Source organism: Caretta caretta, chromosome 14 (assembly GCF_965140235.1).
Source record: "Caretta caretta isolate rCarCar2 chromosome 14, rCarCar1.hap1, whole genome shotgun sequence".
In the NCBI taxonomy this organism is placed as follows: Eukaryota; Metazoa; Chordata; order Testudines; family Cheloniidae; genus Caretta; species Caretta caretta.
This window is the reverse complement of record NC_134219.1, coordinates 40,057,414-40,075,818: the sequence shown is the minus strand read 5'-3', so window position 1 is coordinate 40,075,818 and position 18,405 is coordinate 40,057,414. Positions and strand designations below refer to the sequence as shown.

Below are 18,405 nucleotides of genomic sequence, written 5' to 3'. Positions count from 1 at the left end.
CATGGAGCAGTGGAACATGTTATGCTTTGTGGACAAGTAGTTGATAAATTGAAGAGGTTCAGAGAAGAGCCACAAGAATGATTAAAGGATTAGAAAACCTGCCTTATAGCGATAGACTCAAGGAGCTCAATCGATTTATCTTAACAAAGAGAAGGTGAAGGGGTGACTTCCATACAGTCTGAGTACCTATATGGGGAACCAATATTTAATAATGGGCTCTTCAATCTGGCAGAGAAAGGTACAACATGGTCCAATGGCTGGAAGTTGAAGCTAGACAAATTCAGACTGGAAATAAGGCATAAATTTGTAACAGTGAGGGTGATTACCCATAGAACAATTTACCAAGGGTCATGGTGGATTCTCCCTCACTGACAATTTATAAATCAAGATTCAATATTTTTCTAAAAGTTCTGCTCTAGGAATTATTTTGGGGGAAGTTCTCTGGCTTGTGTTATACAGGAGGTCAGACTAGATGATCACCATGGTCCCTTCCGACCTTGGAATCTATGAAACCTGAGAGGTGGTAGATCTCTGTTCAAATCCTTTCTCCCCCTGAGCCAGAAGGGGGACTTGAACCAGTGTTATCCTACACCCCAACTACATAGCCTAACCACTGGGTTAAAAGTTATGAGGGAGGTCCTCCTCTTCCCCCAACTCCAGCCATCCTTGCTTTGCATAAGATCGCCTAAAAGGGCCCAATCTGGTAGGTGAGCTCTGACCATGTTTACCAAATTGGGCCCCACAGACAAATGAGGCAGAGGACTGGTTATCTCCTCCCAGCTCGTACATCGCTCTGGGGCTCAGGTGTCTGTGTGGTTGGCATTGGGCTGCGGAGCACATGCCCAGAGGCACCTTGGGAACTTTTACTGCAAAAAAGCAGGGGCCCAGACAGCGTTTGACGGCAGCTCAGCAGCAGTTTTGTGAATCCCAGAGGGGGCCTGACTCTTCAGGGGCCTAAAGTGGTAGTTAGGTACCCAAGTTCCTTTGTGGATCTGGGCCTTTTGGATTTTGGCCCTTCCCTGTTTAGGCGATTTTGAAAATCCCACATGGGACCTCTCTGCATCTTTAGGCTCTGAAATACCTTTGAAAAGCTGCCCCCTGTCTCTGGGTGTGTCTGCTCCCTGTTTGCAATATGGGGATCACAGCGCTGCCTACATCACAGGGGAGTTGTGAGGCTAAAGAAATTGTGTGAGGCGCTTACTCCAATGTAGGCCATAGAAGTACCTCAGAGAGAGCGAAATAATGAGGTTCCTCATGGGTAATAAGTTCAAAATCAGCGATTTAAGGACTTTAGTCCCATTTTCAAAAAGTTCTGGGGATTCCTGTCTTCCAAAGCAGACACTTCTGTCTTCCATTGGAAACCCAGTTTTTTAGTGAAAAGAGTTTTGATGGAAAATTTTCCACCATCCCTTGTTCAAAACAGCTGTCCCTGGAAACTTTGACCCTGACTATCAAGCTGTATATTCTCCACCCCAAAGAGAGAAGAAAAAGTCTTTGTCTCATCTATGAGTCCCTTACGTTGCAAGGATTCAATGCCTCAGGGAACCTGTCTCAATGGAGGCATAAAAGAACTTAAATACTCAGACTCCTCAAGGTGTGGCTTCTTCAGAGTTGCTCGACACACTGCTCGCAAGCTTTAAAGCACGTGATTAGATTAGATTAAAATATTTTTTTAACGTCAATGTTTTTTCTACACGTTATTGCTTTTTAACCAAGCGCATCGGTGCATATCTTTAGCTTGGTCCTTTTTCTCCACTGCTTTGTACCTTTGTGTAGTCATTTCTCTGTGAGCAATGTGAGTGGTGACTGGGTATGGAAACACTCCTGCTAGTACAAGTGGGTAATTCTGATATGGAGTCATTTTGCACTCACCTTGCATCGGTAGAAATGACTACGCATGGTACAAGGGAGCAGGGAGTCAGCTGCTGGTGTGTTGTTCCTCTCCCCTTACCATTTTGCTATACTAAGGAATAATTTATAATTTATAGCTGGAATTTCCAGCGGAACCTAAGGGAGTTACCCACCCAATTCCCCTGAACTTAGAGTTCTGTGCCTGAAAAAAATGTAATCAGGGTCTTGGCTGCTAAGTACAGTCTTACTGGGTCTCTATGAAAGTGATTCATAGATACTAAGGTCAGAAAGGACCATTATGATCATCTAGTCCGACCTCCTGCACAAGGCAGGCCACAGAATCTCACCCACCCACTCCTGCGAAAAACCTCTCACCTGTGTCTGCGCTATTGAAGTCTTCAAATCATAGATAGATGGATGGATGCAGTGTTTGTCGAAGCCATGTCAGTCCCAGGATATGAGAGAGTCAAGGTGGGTGAGGGAATATTTTTTATTGGACCAACTTCTGTGGCAAGAGAGACAAGCTTCTGAGCGTCCACGGAGCTGCTCTTGATGGCTGGGAAATGGACGGAGGCTGGGTCTGCGCTACGGACCTCACAGCGGCGCAGCCGTGCTGCTAAAGCTGTGCCGCAGCAAGGTCTCCCGCGCAGCCGCTCTTCTGCCGGCAAAATCAAACCACCCGAACAAGCGGCGGCCGCTTCGTCGGCAGGAGAGTGTCTCCCACCGACATAGCGCTGTTCACACGGGCGCTCCGTAAAACCTTTGTCCGTCAGGCCTGGATATTTCTTTTCACACCCCGACAGACAAAAGTTTTACCAACAAAAGTGCTAATGTAGACAAAGCCAGAGAGTGTCACAGATAAATACAAAGGGGAACAGATTGTTCGGCATAAGCAGTTAACACACATTTCAAGGGACCATTCAAAGTGAAGTGGCTCGTTACTACCCCTCCAGTCACAGGGAGGAAAGGAAGGGGGTGGAAAAAAGCAGCTGGGGGGGTGGTGGTTAGTGGGGGTCACAGATTGTTGTAATAAGCCATAAATCTAGTGTCTCTGTTCAGTCCATGATTTTTAGTGTCTAGTAAAGTTATGAATTTAAGCTCCCAGGATTGTCTTTTGAAAGTGTTGTGCAGGTTTCCTTTGAGGATGAGGACTGATAGCTTAGACACAGAGTGATCGCTTTGTGAAAAGTGTTCTCCCACAGGGGATGGGGTGGTTTTGTCTTTGATCATTTTTGTCTTGACTTCATTAAATCACTAAATGCTCCATAGCGATCACTGTGCTCTCAAATGAGCTCTCACAGGAAAATGATAGCAGGTGAGGTTAGAGCTCAGGATATGAAGTCTAGTGAGGTGGGTGGGCTAAGTCTGCTGACCCGGGCTGGGAGACTCACTCCTGCTTGCTCCAAAATGCTGTGTAGACACATCCAATGTGGTCTGGCTGGTATCGGAGCCAGGGATATCAACCTCTGTAACCAGACCTGGGGAACAGGAAATAAAGCCTGGTCTACTTGGTGAGACAGAGCAATCCTCTCCTCGTTTTACAGAGCAGGGAGATTCAGGCTGACGTTCTCAAAACGGGCCACTTGCTTTAGATGCCTCCTGTTTTGGATGTCCAAGTTGTGACACATTGAGCCTGGCTTTCCAACTGAAGTCAGTGGGAGCCGTGGGATCTTAGTGCCACTGTACATAAAGTGCCAGATGTCCTACACTGGGCATCCACAAATGAAAACACCACTGAAAATTTGTTGTATCAGAGATTATGTATATAAATTTCTTATACGATTCACCAATGTCACGGTGCGGGACTCACCCTGTGTCATTTCCTGCTGGTCGTCCTTGGGAATTAGCTCTTCCAGCCTCTGGAGCGCCCTCTGCAGGCCAGGGTCCCGCTTGCCGCTGGCCCCCGTGTCCCTCCCGGACCACGGTGCCCCTTTACCCGGGGTGCTGCCCCCTGCAGTACCCTGCAGATTTGGGTCTCCCCTCCCCAGGGAACCCCCACCCTCTATCCCCACCTCACCTCCCCAGCTCCTCTGGCCTTTCCCCAGCCCTGCTCCACCTCAGGTACTGTGGTATGCTCCCCAGCAGCCAGGCCCGTCTCTCTCTACAGCTAGAGGAGACTCTCTGCTCCTGGCCTACTGCCCTCTTATAAGGGCCAGCTGAGCCCTGATTGGGGTGTGGCCACAGCTGAGCCTGCTTCCCCCAATCAGCCTGGGAACTGCTTGCTCCCAGCCACAGTCCTGGGCTGTTTTAAGCCCTTTAAGGCTGGAGCAGGTGACCACCCTGCTACAACCCAACTTAACCAGTTAATGAACCAACCTGATAGCTTTCTTTGACAGGGTAACAAGCCTTGTGGATAGGGGGGAAACGATAGCTGTGGTATATCTTGGATTTTGTAAGGCTTTTGATACTGTCTCACGTGACCTTCTCATAAACAAACTAGGGAAATACAATCTAGATGGAGCTACTATAAGGTGGGTGCATAACTGGTTGGAAGACCATTCCCAGAGAGTAGTTATCCGTGGTTCACAGTCATGCTGGAGGTGCATAATGAGTGGGGTCCCACAGGGATTGGTTCTGGGTTGGGTTCTGTTCAATATCTTCATCAGTGATTTAGATAACGGTATAGAGAGTACTCTTATAAAGTTTGCGGACCACACCAAGATGAGAGTGGTTGCAAGTGCTTTGGAGGATAGGATTAAAATTCAAAATGATCTGGACAAACTGGAGAAATGATCTGAAGTAAATAGAATGAAATTCAATAATGACAAATGCAAAGTACTCCACTTAGGAAGGAACAATCAGTTGCACACATACAAAATGGGAAATGACTGCCTAGGAAGGAGCACTACGGAAGGGGATCTGGGGGCTCATAGTGGATCACAAACTAGATATGAGTCAACAGTGTAACACTGTTCCAAAAAAAAGCAAACCTCATTCTAGGATGTCTTAGCAGAAGTGTTGTAAGCAAGACATGAGAAGTAATTCTTCCACTCTACTCCCGACTGATTAGACCTCAACTGGAGTATTCTGTTCAGTTCTGGGCGCCACATTTCAGGAAAGAAGTGGACAAATTGGAGAAAGTCCAGAGAAGAGCAAGAAAAATGATCAACGGTCTAGAAAACATGACCTATGAGGGAAGATTAAAAAAAATTGGGTTTGTTTAGTCTGGAGAAGAGAAGACTGAGAGAGGACATAAAAGGTTGTTACAAGGAGGAGGGAGGAAAACTGTTCTCCTTAACCTCTGAGGATAGGACAAGAAGCAATGAGCTTAAATTGCAGCAAGGGTGGTTTAGGCTGGACATTAGGAAAAACTTCCTAACTGTCAGGGTGGTTAAGCATGGAATAAATTGCCTAGGGAGTTATGGAATCTCCATCATTGGAGATTTTTAAGAGCAGGTTAGACAAACACCTGTCAGGGATGGTCTAGATAATATTTAGTCCTGCCATGAGTGCAGGGGACTGGACTAGATGACCTCTCGAGGTCCCTTCCAGTCCTATGCCTCTGTGATTTTATTATCTCCACAGATAGAAAACAACTGTAGGACATGGCTAGCAGGAACCACACAGTTGTGATACAGTTCTTCTTTGTGGCTTTTTCCAACATCCTGGAGCTCCAAGTTTCACTTTTTCTTTCTGGTGCTGCTGTTGTACCTCATCACCATGGTGGGCAACATCCTCCTCATCACGATCACGGTGGTGGACCCTGCCCTTCAGTCCCCCATGTATTTCTTCCTTTGGAATTTGTCCTTTCTGGAAATGGGTTATACTTCGTCCACTACCCCCAAGATGCTGGTGAACTTATTCTCCGAGGACAAGAGTATTTCCTTCCTGGGCTGTGCCACACAGATGTATTTCTTCTCCTTCCTGGGGATCACTGAGTGTTGCCTGCTGGCTGCCATGGCATATGACTGTTACACGGCCATATGTCACCCACTGCGCTACACGACCATGATGATCAGAGGTGTGTGTCTCCAGCTCTCAAGTGTGTCCTGGCTCATCAGGGTGCTGGTGGGAGTCGGGCAGACAACTTTCATATTCCCTCTGCCCTACTGTGGGCCTATTAGCATCAACCACTTCTTCTGCAACCTGCCCCCGCTGCTGAAGTTGGCCTGCATGGATACCTACAGGAATGAAATAGCTGTTTACACCATCTCTGCCACCTTCATCATGGTCCCCTTCCTTTTCATCCTTGTATCCTACATCCGTATCCTCCACGCTATCCTCACTATTCCGTCGGCCGCGGGCAGGAGCAAAACTTTCTCCACCTGCTCCTCCCACCTCATCGTGGTGACCTAATTTTTCGGGTCTGGCATCGTGAATATCTGAAGCCCAAATCCAGCTACTCACTCGGCAGCGACAAACTGCTTTCCCTGTTCTACTCAGTGGTGTCTCCAATGCTGAACCCTTTGATCTACAGCCTGAGGAACAAGGAGGTAAAGGAAGCCCTGAGAAGGGTGATGGCCAGAAAAATATTTATTTGAAAAGTGGGGGGGAAAATATTATTTTAATAGTCTTGTGATGGATTTGGAGTTGCCTGTTGTAGCCTGATCTATGAATCGTATATTAATTATATTGATTACTTAAGAATTCCCAGTTTTCACTCTGAGGTATTGAAGGTTCTTGTCCCAGTATCAGGCCCAGTGTTATTAAAGTTACTGTTCAGTTGGGAACCCCGATGTCCACGGTTGCAACACTCACACTTTAGGAACCCTTCTGTCTTTGTAATCGTTTATTAATACATTCAGCAAAGTCACAAACACTCTAACCCAGCAAGGTAGACTGAAATAATACATACTGTACATTTGAACATCCATATACTCCCACCATCCCTTGCACAACAACCAGAAATGTTAGCCATTATCTTCCTCATCACCATCCCCTTTCTCATTAGCACCAGTGGCCATCATCCTGGCACCTCCCAAGGGCTACATCTCTCTCTCCCCCTGCACACAGTCTGGGATACAACTTTTATAATATGTTATGTCAGGGGTAGTCAATAGGTGGACTGCGGGCCAAATCCGGACTGCCAGATGTTTTTGAATGGACTTCAAAATCTTTTAAATTACTTGTTGTTGTTATTATTGTTACTATGGTGTGAAAAATGTTTCTCTGAAGTCTGGACCTTGACTATACCTTGACTAAGAAATTTGGACCTTGACAAAAAATAATTAACAACCCCAGTCTTACAGGATACAGGCCTGTAGGTTCCTTGCATTACTGCTGAATAAAATAAATGCTAAAGCGAGCTCTATGGGCTACACTGTAGAAGTCTGTGAATACTGTATGATGCTTGTCTGAATATTGTACAGATGTTTTTGTATGCACCTATTGGGTTAATTCAACAGCCGGGTGTTCAGGAAACGACCTAGGAAGATGGACAATAGCTCAGAGAGAGCTCCTCTGCAAACACCAAGGACAATTAACGGTGACATGCTACCTCTGCCCACCCATGGTGGGCCTGCTAGCCCAGCTTTCCTGGGACTGCATCCCTCCTGAATAGAGGAGAGCCTGGTTTGTTGAGATGGTTTAGAGGGTGCAATTGCCTCCTGACCTCCAGAGGCTGGGGGGTTCTTCGAGGAAGCATAGCCTGCCTTGTCTCTTGCTGTGCTGTGTTCCTACGGTTAAGATTAAACAACACTGTTTTAAGAAGGCTGTTTTGGGTCACTGTTATCACCGCAGGTCACGGGTCCCCAAGTGGACATGCACTTGTACCGAGTCCAGTCAGACCTGCTGAGTAATGCTGGATGATTTTAAATTTGGTTTCGAAAGAGCTCAGCAGACCCTGGCTTGCCAGACCTCACCCACTGATTGTCAAATTTCTCAGATTTACTGTAAAAGAAAAATAATAATGCAGCCAGCTCTTGGGGCGGGGGAGCAGCTTTGGGGGATGCCATAAAATGAGAGAATGATTTTTCAAGGTTTTGAGAAAGACGTGGCTGAACAGAGATCAGCTTTCAGAAGAGCAAGGGAACCTGCCAAGCAGCGAGGGCTCAAATATTTGATAAAGTTTCCAGCTCAGTTTCATGTCAGGGCTCATGAGGAAGTGCATCAGTTCCAAAAGCCACAAGGCTCGGAACATTTTGTAATTAGCCTAAAATGAATCAAGTCCCTGTTCTGTTCTAAACCACGTTTACTTGGCGTCCGTTGATGATATTGCAATCTTCAGAAATGCATGGGCAGGGCATAAGGCTCACAGAGAAATTGTGCTGAAGAGACTCAAAGGGTTTGTCCACTGCAAAGAAAAACCCATGGCTGGCCCATGCCAGCTGACTCAGGCTCGCAGGGCTCGGCTTGTGGGGCTGTTTCATTGCAGTGTAGACTTCTGGGCTCGGGCTGGAGTCCAAGCTCTGGGACCCTCCAATCTTGCTGGGTCCTAGAGCCTGTGTTCTAGCCTGAGCCTGGAAGTCTACACTGCAATGAAACAGCCTCACAAGCCCGAGTCGGCTGGCATGGGCCAGCTGCGGGTGTCTAATTGCTGTATAGACATACCCAAAGGTGCCGGTCTCACAGTAAAAGTGTCAAAATGCAAGATAGGGGCGAAAGTCCCTTATCCAGGCCATTGGCAGGACGGGGCCAGATTTGCCAGAAACCCTTACAAGTGGACTCCATTGTTAACTGGCCTGTACCCTGAACCAAAAAGCAAATTCAGTCTTTTAGAGGCTTGCCGAATTATTACCAAAGACTCGTGGAAGGTTTCAGCAACATTGCGACTGTGATGACAGATGTCTGCAAAAAGACACAGCCTGCCAAGGTGGTTTTGACTACAGCCTGTCAGGAGGGCTTTGCTCAAGTGAAAAGACTTCTGTCAGCGACACTGGCTCTAGCCGGTCCAAATTTCGATAAAATGTTTGAACTCCGCACAGATTCATCAAGTACAGGCCTGGGAGCCGCACTGATGCAAGCAGGCAAGGGCAATAAGAAGCGTCCTATTGCTTTTTTTAAGTAAACAACTGACCCATCACTGAACAAAATTACTCAGTCATCAAAAGGAAATATGCAGTTGTGGGGCAACTAAGGCTATAGCTACTGCCCAGGAAGTTCAGAGTCCTAACAGACCATTCTCCACTGGCAGGGCTTCACGGAAGAGAAGGTACCAGCTCCAGACTGCAACGCTGGAGTCCAGACATTCATGAGTACGGTATGGAAACTGCACACGTGAAGGGCAAGGAAAATGTGTGACAGAAGCACTGTCCAGGCACGAGGGTTCAGAGCCAACGCATGTGGATTAGCCAGTGGCTAACCCTACTGCCTCAGTGAGAGTGGGGGAGGTGTGAGCCAGGAATCCCGTGGTGCCAAGCGGCAGAGGGGTTGCCTAGGGTTTTACGAGAAGCCCCTGGGTTGGATATCTGCATAACTCTTCACTCAATGGTGGCATGTGAGGTCTCTACCAAGAGCCGGCAGCCCACTAGGCATCCTAATCGGTGTGAAATGTGGGTGTGGATAATATTGAAGGAGTCGTGTGTCCATACTCAAAACAAAGTCTTTAAGGTCTTGGCCTTAAGGCAGGTCATGTGGGTCGGAGGTGTTCCTACCAGGCAGGGGGTAACTGTGACCTTAAGAGCCCCTGAGTCAGCAAAGGGCCCTCTAGACTGTAACTCGCAACAGGCCTGACACACTCACTACACCCAACACACTGTTGTCGTCATGTGTATCTAAGCGGTGTCACGTTAGGTATCATATGCAAAATGGTGACGCTGCTCCTGAAAATCCTTGTGTTCTGTGTGTACGGGTTGTGTATAGCAAGTTATGTATACGTGCGGGAAATAAGTTCTTAAAATGGCATTTGGAGGCCGTACAGAATCCAGGTCTGCCCTAGACAAAGGAATATGGATGTACCTGTCTGATCGGCTTAATTACAGGGAGAGGACAATAAAAGGACATTTCCATATAAGGTAAACAAAGCAATCAAGCTAATAAGTGATGGAGGAAGCAATGTAGTGAGCACACTGGGGGTCCGAATCTGCACCTCAAGGAAATCTTTCTAACTTGTGAGACAGACAATGGACTTTGGAAAATACAAGCAGGAGCAAAAAGCCATTCTAGTTATCCCTCAATTTGGGGACAAAGATAACAGCACCCTCTGATTCTGTGGAATTTGGATCCCTGGCCTGGAGGGCTAAAGATGCTGGTAACTTGACGTGAGTGAGAAAACTGCTTAGGCAAAGATTGTAACTTACTAAGATTTAAGTTTTAGTCACTAGAAAGCATGGCTTGGTTTGGTTTGTTTGTAACCAGACCTGTATCTTTTTCTCTTGCTTAGTATCATTTACATTTCTGTTCTTTGTTAATAAACTTATCCTTAGTTTTACTATGAACCAATTCGGTGCTGTGATCTTGAAGTGAAGTGTGAGTCTTCAGCTAAACTAACAGTCTGGTGTGTGCGCTGCCTCTTTGGAATCAGTGAACTCCATAATTTCTGAGTGTGCAGTGACAGGGACTAGACACTGCAGAGATATGTCTTTGGGGAACTCAGGAACTGGAGGTCAGTGATGGCTACCTGCAAGGCAAGGTTAAGATTGGCAGAATCTCGAGGAGTTTACTATGAAGCAGTCAGATGGGTGTGGGAGGGAGCAATACACAGTCTAACCTCCAGCAAAGCTCACTCTTGCTAAAGCGGAGGGGTGACACAGTGGCTTATGGTTCTGGGTTCCCTGAGCAGACCCTTATCTCCCTGTCTGGACAGGCAGGCATTGTGTATTGTACGCCTCTTGGTGTAGGCCTATTTGCATACTGAGCCAGATGCAAATTGAGAGAGTGCAAAATCTACAAAGTAAATCTGCAGGGTGAAACAAAGAGTGGAGGGGGTGTCCTGTTTGTGAATAGGATCAAAGGATTGGGCTGGTGTATCAGGGAGTGCAAAGAAACTCACTGAGTCCTTCCCCTGGGAGAAAAAGTGACCGCGCATTTGTTTCATGAAAGCAGGGTCCCAGCCAGCCTGACTGTAAAGCGCTGCAAGGATCCAGGGTGAGAAATACTCTACAAGACACAAGAGTATCTTGGGAATTAAGTCTAGGCTCTAGAATGTATGTTATGTATATAACCCTTTGTTTCCATTACTTCTACTTTCTGCTATTTGGATCTCTGTGCTTTGTTCAATTAACATCTACTTGTTTAAACTATAAACGTATCTAAGTGCTGTGTGTTAAGCGGAGCGGTGCTCTGAGGTGGAGCTGATAACCTGGGCTGCACTGATCCTTTGGGAGCAGCCAATCTGTGACTACCGCAAGTGTCCAGTGGACAAGGGGCTGGATGCTCCAGGGAGATGCTCGGGGGTTGGAGAGTGTCTATCACTAACCTGCAGAGTGACCGTGGGGCCTGCATAGGCCTAGGGGGAGTGCATGTGTTGCCCTTGGTCGGTGGAGATGGGGCGTTGACCCCCGGCAGGCACAGTCAGGGTCAAGAGGTTGTGTCAGTTTTATTACGGTAGCACCTAGAAACTCTATTCACCCAAAATGACTTGCCCAAATTGTGGGAGTTGTGAAAAGAACTCAGCGCTCTACAGCGCAAGGTACCATCAGCAAGGATACTGGACGGTAGCACACTTTTTTTCTCCCCAACATTCTCCTCAAGGCCGCCTGCACCCCTTTGTTCCTCAGGCTGTAGATAACGGGGTTCAGCCTGGGCGTGAGGACAATGTACACCAGGCCGAACGGCCTGTCTCTGCCCCCTCCGTAACTTGACTTGGGTCAGAAATTGATAACACTCACGGATCCATAAAATACAGTCACCGCCGTGAGGTGTGAGGAGCAGGTGGAGAAGGCTTTGCGCCTTCCCTCAGCAGAAGACATCTTGAGGATGATGTGGGCATAAGACACAAGGATCAGCAGGCCAGGGGCCATGACCGCCAACACGACCACCACAAATATCTCCACCTTGTTCAGGTAGATGTCGGCGCAGGCCAGCTTCAGAAGAGGGGGGGGATGCACCACAAGAAGTGGTGAATCTCAAATCACTAACATCTGGGTCAGAGGAGCAATGGGTCAGAGGAGACTTAACTGTATAAAATAATGAATGGTGTAGAGGCGGTAGATTAGGCTCTTCTGTTCTCCCTGTCTCATAACACAAGAACAAGGGGACTGTGACCCAGGAACCCCTTTGGTGCCAAGTGGCAGAGGGCATAGGTTTTTACAGTGATCCATTGGGTTGGATATCTGCATAATACCAAAGGGTGACATGTGAGATTACGAAGAGCCAGCTGCCCACTGGTCATCATAATCACTGCAAAATGTATGTACGGATAATATTTAAGGAGTTATGGTATCTATACTAGGCAAAGAAAAACACTAAATCCTTCACTTGGGAGGCAACTGACAGTGTATTTGCTTCAGGAAACCTGGGTCATGGCCAAGGCTAGCTGTAATGCTCTGCAAGCATTTTGGGGTGAGCAATATTCTGCAAGACGTGAGAGTCTCCTGTTAATCAAGTCTGGGCTCCAGAACGCAGGGTATGATTTTGTTTTATATGTAACCATTTGTTCCCAATACTTTTACCTGCTGCTACTTGACTCTCTGTGGTTCGGTAAATAACGTCAGACTTCTTTTGACTGTAACCATTTCTTAGTGCTGTGTGTCAAGCAGAGCCATGATCTGAGGTGGACCTGGCTCGGGTGTTGGAGCGAGCCTGTCGCTAACCTGTACAGTAACAGCGGGGCCTGCATAGGCCTAGAAGGGAGTGCTTGTGTCACCCATGACCAGTGGATTTGGGGAGCTGACCCCCGGCAGGCACAGACTTGGCTTCCCCACGCTAAGGGCAGGTGGCAGTGGGTACCGCACAACCCCAGGCACCCACAAGAAACATCACAGGGACATACAATAAAATTAAAAGATGGCAAATTCTGAACCAATAAATACCTTTTCCTACGATGTGTGATTAGACTGTAGTCATGAAAGCGGGACTGGACATTTGTATGGCTAACAAGAATAGCCAGAGTTATCATATGTAATGATGATAATACCTATTACTCTAAGCAGCAGGTTGTTTTTCTCTAGGGACCAGACAGAGACTCTCAGCTCTTCTGCTGCAAAAACAAGACAACCCTGAGTAGAGGCTGAGGACATTAGGTTTGAAACCGCCCCACACACAATGTGTATCCCCATGTCGGGTAAAGACTGTGTATCATTACCCCTTTTTGACCAGAGTGGCAAGGCAAAGTTTGGAGCCATGGGGATGTCCCCATTGGAAGTAGAAATTGATGGAGTCTGGTATTTTCTTTGATCTCATTTATTGACAAGGAATGTACAAAGTCCAACTTCTCTGAATGCATATGAGGAACCAAGAACAAAAGGAGCAGCTTCTTTGCTTACTGCCCCAAGTCTCGTTAGCCACCTCATTAGATCCAAACACTCACTTTTTCCAGGCTCGCCCTGGGCTACTGCTTGGCTTTTTTCCCCTCTTGCTCTCTCTCTCTCTCTCTCTCTCTCTCTCTCTCAGCAAAGCCCTTCTGCCCACTCAGTCCAAATTCCTGGGCAGGTTCACACACCTCTTTATCTTAGGCGGGGGAAGGGGCTTCTGCTTAACTCATCCTGACAGGTATGTGACTAGAAGGGTGTGTTCACACATCAGTTAGAATTCGTTTTTTAACTCAACCATAACGAGGTTTCGTCCAGCTCATTACAACATCCCCCACCTCAGCGGAGGCTCGGGCTAGTCACCCAGGCTTGGCCCCACCCTACAATGTTCACCCAGCTATTTTTAGCACGCTAGCACAAGCCCTGCTAGGACGAGTCTGCCTGCCTAGGCTGGGAGGCTCACCTTCAGCTGCCGTGTAGACGTACCCTCAATGGTTCAACTACTGTCATGCCTTCAATTAGTTCCTGTGTATTAATTTGAATCGGAGTCCTAAGAATTCAAGTACTACTCAATGGGTAGAATTTTAAAAAGCGCCCAAGTGACCTCAGAGCCTGCGTTCCCCTTTCAGAAGGCCCTAAGGACTGGGGAATCTGTGTCTCATTGAAAGTCAATGTGATTTATGCTTCTAAGTCAGCTAGGCACTTTTGGAAATTTTACCCCATGTGCTTCAGGATGAAAGATGCTGGCACTTGTCAAATATGTCATGACTAGCATTTCCTCCAGGCCTAACTGCTGTTTTTTTTACTTGACGTTGGTTTTGTTGTTTGTTGCTGCTGCTGTAGCAAAGAGGTTGTGTCAACAAAAATCATTCACATAATTTATTTTACTTTGTTAGCCATTAATCTGTTTAGGGTCTGATGCACTGGGTCTTAGGAAATGTCTACACTGCAAAGTAAGCCCAAACTCAGACTCAGGCTCGAGGATTTCAGTCTGACAAACGCACATTCAACCGCCATTCTACACCTACTGAAAATGTAATTAAACCTTCTTTACCAGGGCCTCTGTGATCAGGATCCTGTTTCATAAGTCCAGGCAAAAGGGGGTACATGGGATCCCCTAGAATAACCATGGGAACAGTGACTCCATTTATGACATTGTCATTTGGAATAGCGTTTCGGCCTGTCCATGAAGGTAGACGCCTGGCTGGTGGAAAACCCTGGCATCATGAACTTTTCCCGTGCAGCCCACGTTGACGTCCATAAATTGGCCTCTGTGGTCCCCAGGGGCCTGCATGCCCATGGAGTAGTACCTTTTTCAGTGCATGTACTCCTGCTCCTTGAGGAGGGCAAGCAATGGGCTCATGAATCCCATCAGTGGCCCAGTGCAGTGGGGAAACCCCATTCTCTCCAAGCCAGCAGTTTATGCCCCCACCTTTGGATAAACCACACACCTGATCGCCTCAGAAACCTCGGCCACCACTTTACCGTCCAGTCAACTTTCCAACCCCAAACTGATTAGCAACGGACCTGAGGACTCTGGGGTGTAGAAACTCACTTTTGAACAGTAATGGCTTCCTTTGCATATATGTCATGGTGCTGAAGGGTCTGGGCAAGCTGCTCACAAGGCTCCAGAAATCTAGCTTTCTTCATGAGCAAATTCTAGTCATCCCAGATCCTCATGACTATGGGGTCCCACTGGTCTGTGCTCATGGCCCTGCTCCAGAAGCGCCGGTCTACACAGGGGGCATCAGCAGCTCTCCCGAGAGCCGTGAGCACCATCAGCCAGTTTGAGTCTGACAGGTCTGTTTCACCCCCCCTCCTCCTCCGACAGGTGCCTTCTTCAGCAGGTCAGAAAATGCCCCCGAAACATCCACCAGCACTTCATGGACTCTCTGCCCGTTACCTGAAACAGGAGTGAAAGCACAAGCAAGACAAGTGCTTCAAACGCTGACTCCTCCCTGTTGCTCGCTCCAGCCATCGGGCACGTGTAGACTCAAAAGACAACTCGGCCGGATGCCTTGGCAGGATGCAACAGCTTCCGGTAAAGTGCCACGGGATGGACAGTCAAGTTTTCCCACAGGGCATCACAAAGGGCTAGAACGGCTACCACTGGGGAGGATGCTAGGAAACCTGGCACAGGCTGGTTTGACTTAGGTTTGCGTAGTGCAGCACAGATGCCTGAGCACTGGCGTGAGGCCCGGGTCCAGAAATTCTGAACCTTAGCTTAATATGCAGTGTGGATGCTCAAGCCCAGGTTTACACCCACCGAGCCAACGGGTTCAAGTCCCGCAGACCCTAGGGTTACATTGCAGTATAGGCACATCCTTACGCCCCTTCTACCCATGGCAAGATGGCATATAGTACAAGAATGGGAAGTCCAGTACAATCTTCCCAGATATAAACTTATGGAGATTTTGAGAATCCAGGACATCAAGGAGAGAGAAAATATTTGAACCAGCTAATTCCACCCACAGGGATCTGAGGCCAGTGCCAAGTAAAACGTGGCATTTTCCCAACTCAGAGAGAGCAGAGAAATAGATGAAACAGGTATCTGAAATCTCAAATGTCACCATGTGGAGTGTAGAGCGCAAGACAGTAAGGTTTCCAATTAAGGCAGTAGCAAGTATCAGCTTTAGCCATGAATGGGAATGTCATCATCCCAAAACGTAGTATGTCCTCACATTCCCCAAAGCAGTTCCCATTAGCATGAGCTAGGGCCCTGTCAAGGTTCCTTCCCCACTCTGAACTCTAGGGTACAGGTGTGGGGACCTGCATGAAAACCTCCTAAGCTTACTTTTACCAGCTTAGGTTAAAACTTCCCCAAGGTACAGACTATTTTACCCTTTGCCCTTGGACTTCTACTGCCACCACCAAACGTTTATCCGGGTGTATTTTATTAGGAAAGCGTTGTTTGGAAACATCTTCCCCCCCCCCCCCCAAAATCCTCCAAACCCTTGCACCCCACTTCCTGGGGAAGGTTTGGTAAAAATCCTCACCAATTTGCATAGGTGACCACAGACCCAAACCCTTGGATCTTAAGAACAATGAAAAAAGCAATCAGTTCTTGAAAAGAAGAATTTTAATAGAAGAAGCAGTAAAAAAGAATCACCTCTGTAAAATCACCTCTGGTAAACACCTTACAGGTAATTAGATTCAAAACATAGAGAATCCCTCTAGACAAAACCTTAAGTTACAAAAAGACACACAGACAGGAATATCCATTCTATTCAGCACAGCTTAATTTCTCAGCCATTTAAAGAAATCATAATCTAATGCATATCTAGCTAGATTACTTACTAAATTCTAAGACTCCATTCCTGTTCTGTCCCCGGCAAAAGCATCACACAGACAGACTCTTTGTCTCTCCCTCCCTCCAGCTTTTTAAAGTATCTTGTCTCCTCATTGGTCATTTTGGTCAGGTGCCAGCGAGGTTATCCTAGCTTCTTAACCCTTTACAGGTGAAAGGATTTTTCCTCTGGCCAGGAGGGATTTTAAAGGTGTTTACCCTTCCCTTTATATTTATGACAGGCCCTACTAGATGTAAACTTTTCTTGCTCATCGAGCCAGATAGATTCCTTCACAGATCAGTGACTCCATCTGAATTCATTTGAGCAACATATATTAACTGATGACTTTTCTCAGGGCCTCCTTCATCTCTTTGTTTCGCAGGCTGTAGATGAGGGGATTGACGAGGGGAATCAGGACTGTGTAGAAGACAGAGAACACTTTGTTCAGGGCTATCTGTTTGTTGGTTTTTGGTAGCAGATACACAGTCATTAGGGTCCCATAGAAAACTGTAATCACAATGAGGTTTGAGGAGCAGGTGGAAAAGGCCTTTTGCCTCCCGGTGGTGGAAGGGATTCTCAGGATAGTAGCAATGATACAAGCATAGGATGTCACAGTTAATAGAAATGGGCAAGGCGAGTCTAGGGAGGTGAGTATGAAACTAACCAGTGTGATCGTGCTGGTGTCACTGCAGGAGAGTTTTAGCATTGGAGAAAAATCACAAAAGAAATGGTCAATTTCATTGGGGCCACAGTATATTAATTGTGACATAAACCACATCATTATTACACAAGTTAGGAATCCGCTTATCCAAGACCCCCCTGCTATCTGGAGGCACAACCTGCTGTTCATCAGGGCCGCATAATGCAGGGTTTGCATATCGCTAAATATCGATCATAAGACATTGCTGCTAGGAGATAGCATTCTGTAGCCGCCAGAGAACCAAAGAAATACAGTTGTATGATGCAGCCACTGACTGAGATGGTTCTGTCCCCAGTCAGGAGACTGGCCAGCATCCTAGGCAGGATGGTGGAGGTGTAGCAGGTCTCCAGGCAGGACAAGTTCCCCAGGAAGAAGTACATGGGGGTGTGAAGGTGCTGATCAGCCACAACTAGCGCAATGATTAGGCTGTTCCCAGACGTGGTCACAATGTAGATCACTAGGAAAACCTCCCATTGAAGCCAAAGGGAGTTAGATGCCTAACCTGCTTAGATGCTTTTCAGCATTCCACCTGGTGCCCATCTACATTGTTTGGTGCCTCAACACCTTTAAACATCTGGCCTTAAGCAATTCCCCCAAAGGCCCCCCAGGGAGCCTGCAGGAGAGCAGAGAATTGACCCCAGGTGTCCAACATCCCAGGTTAGCCCCCTATCCAAATCTATAGCTCACCACATTATTCAGTTTCCTGAATTACAAAATGATCTCTTATGAGAGTGAGTTCCAGGAGACAAATACACATTGTGTAAAAAAGAAAATGGTTTTGTGTCTGAGTGTTAAAGGTGTTGCCTGTTAAGTTGATTGGGTGACTCTTGATTTGGAGGTGCACCTGATGGAGTTTCTCTGTCCCATTCATTAGTCCTTAACGTCCCGCATGTCCCACCTTGTTCATCTCCTCTTTAAATTAAACTCTCCGAGCCTTTTCTGAGGCTGGGATATTCAAAGGGACCTAAAGAAATTAGGCACAGTTGAAAATCAAGGGGATTTGGTCACCTGACTCCCTTGAAATTCCCAGTCCCATTAAACGCTGCCCATCCATGCATCTGCTTCTCTTCTCACCCTCTGCTCCGTTCCCAGCCTCGTGCAGCAAATGGGAAAAGAAGAGACGCTCTCCTCCCCCAGCTCTGAGACAGCAGGTGCAGCTCAGGAGCCTGCATGCCAGAGCCAGCAGAGCGGGGCGTGAGCACGCACTCCTCATGCGAGTGCCTGAGACACTGAGAGCGCGACACTGACCAGCAGCGCAGCTGGGAAACTGCCTCTGCCC

At 47.3% G+C, this 18,405-nt stretch overlaps 1 protein-coding gene and 1 pseudogene across 1 annotated transcript; one reads left to right on the top strand and one right to left on the bottom strand.

Moving 5' to 3' along the window:
- Positions 1-5,381: 5,381 nt before the first annotated feature.
- Positions 5,382-6,332, top strand: LOC142068941 (olfactory receptor 10A4-like; annotated as a pseudogene).
- A 10,428-nt stretch (positions 6,333-16,760) lies between these two features.
- Positions 16,761-18,033, bottom strand: LOC142068977 (olfactory receptor 6B1-like). The gene is given in 3 exon segments (XM_075119091.1): positions 16,761-17,293; positions 17,296-17,593; positions 18,025-18,033. Coding segments are annotated over 3 exon segments (840 nt in total).
- Between the last annotated feature and the right edge of the window lie 372 nt (positions 18,034-18,405).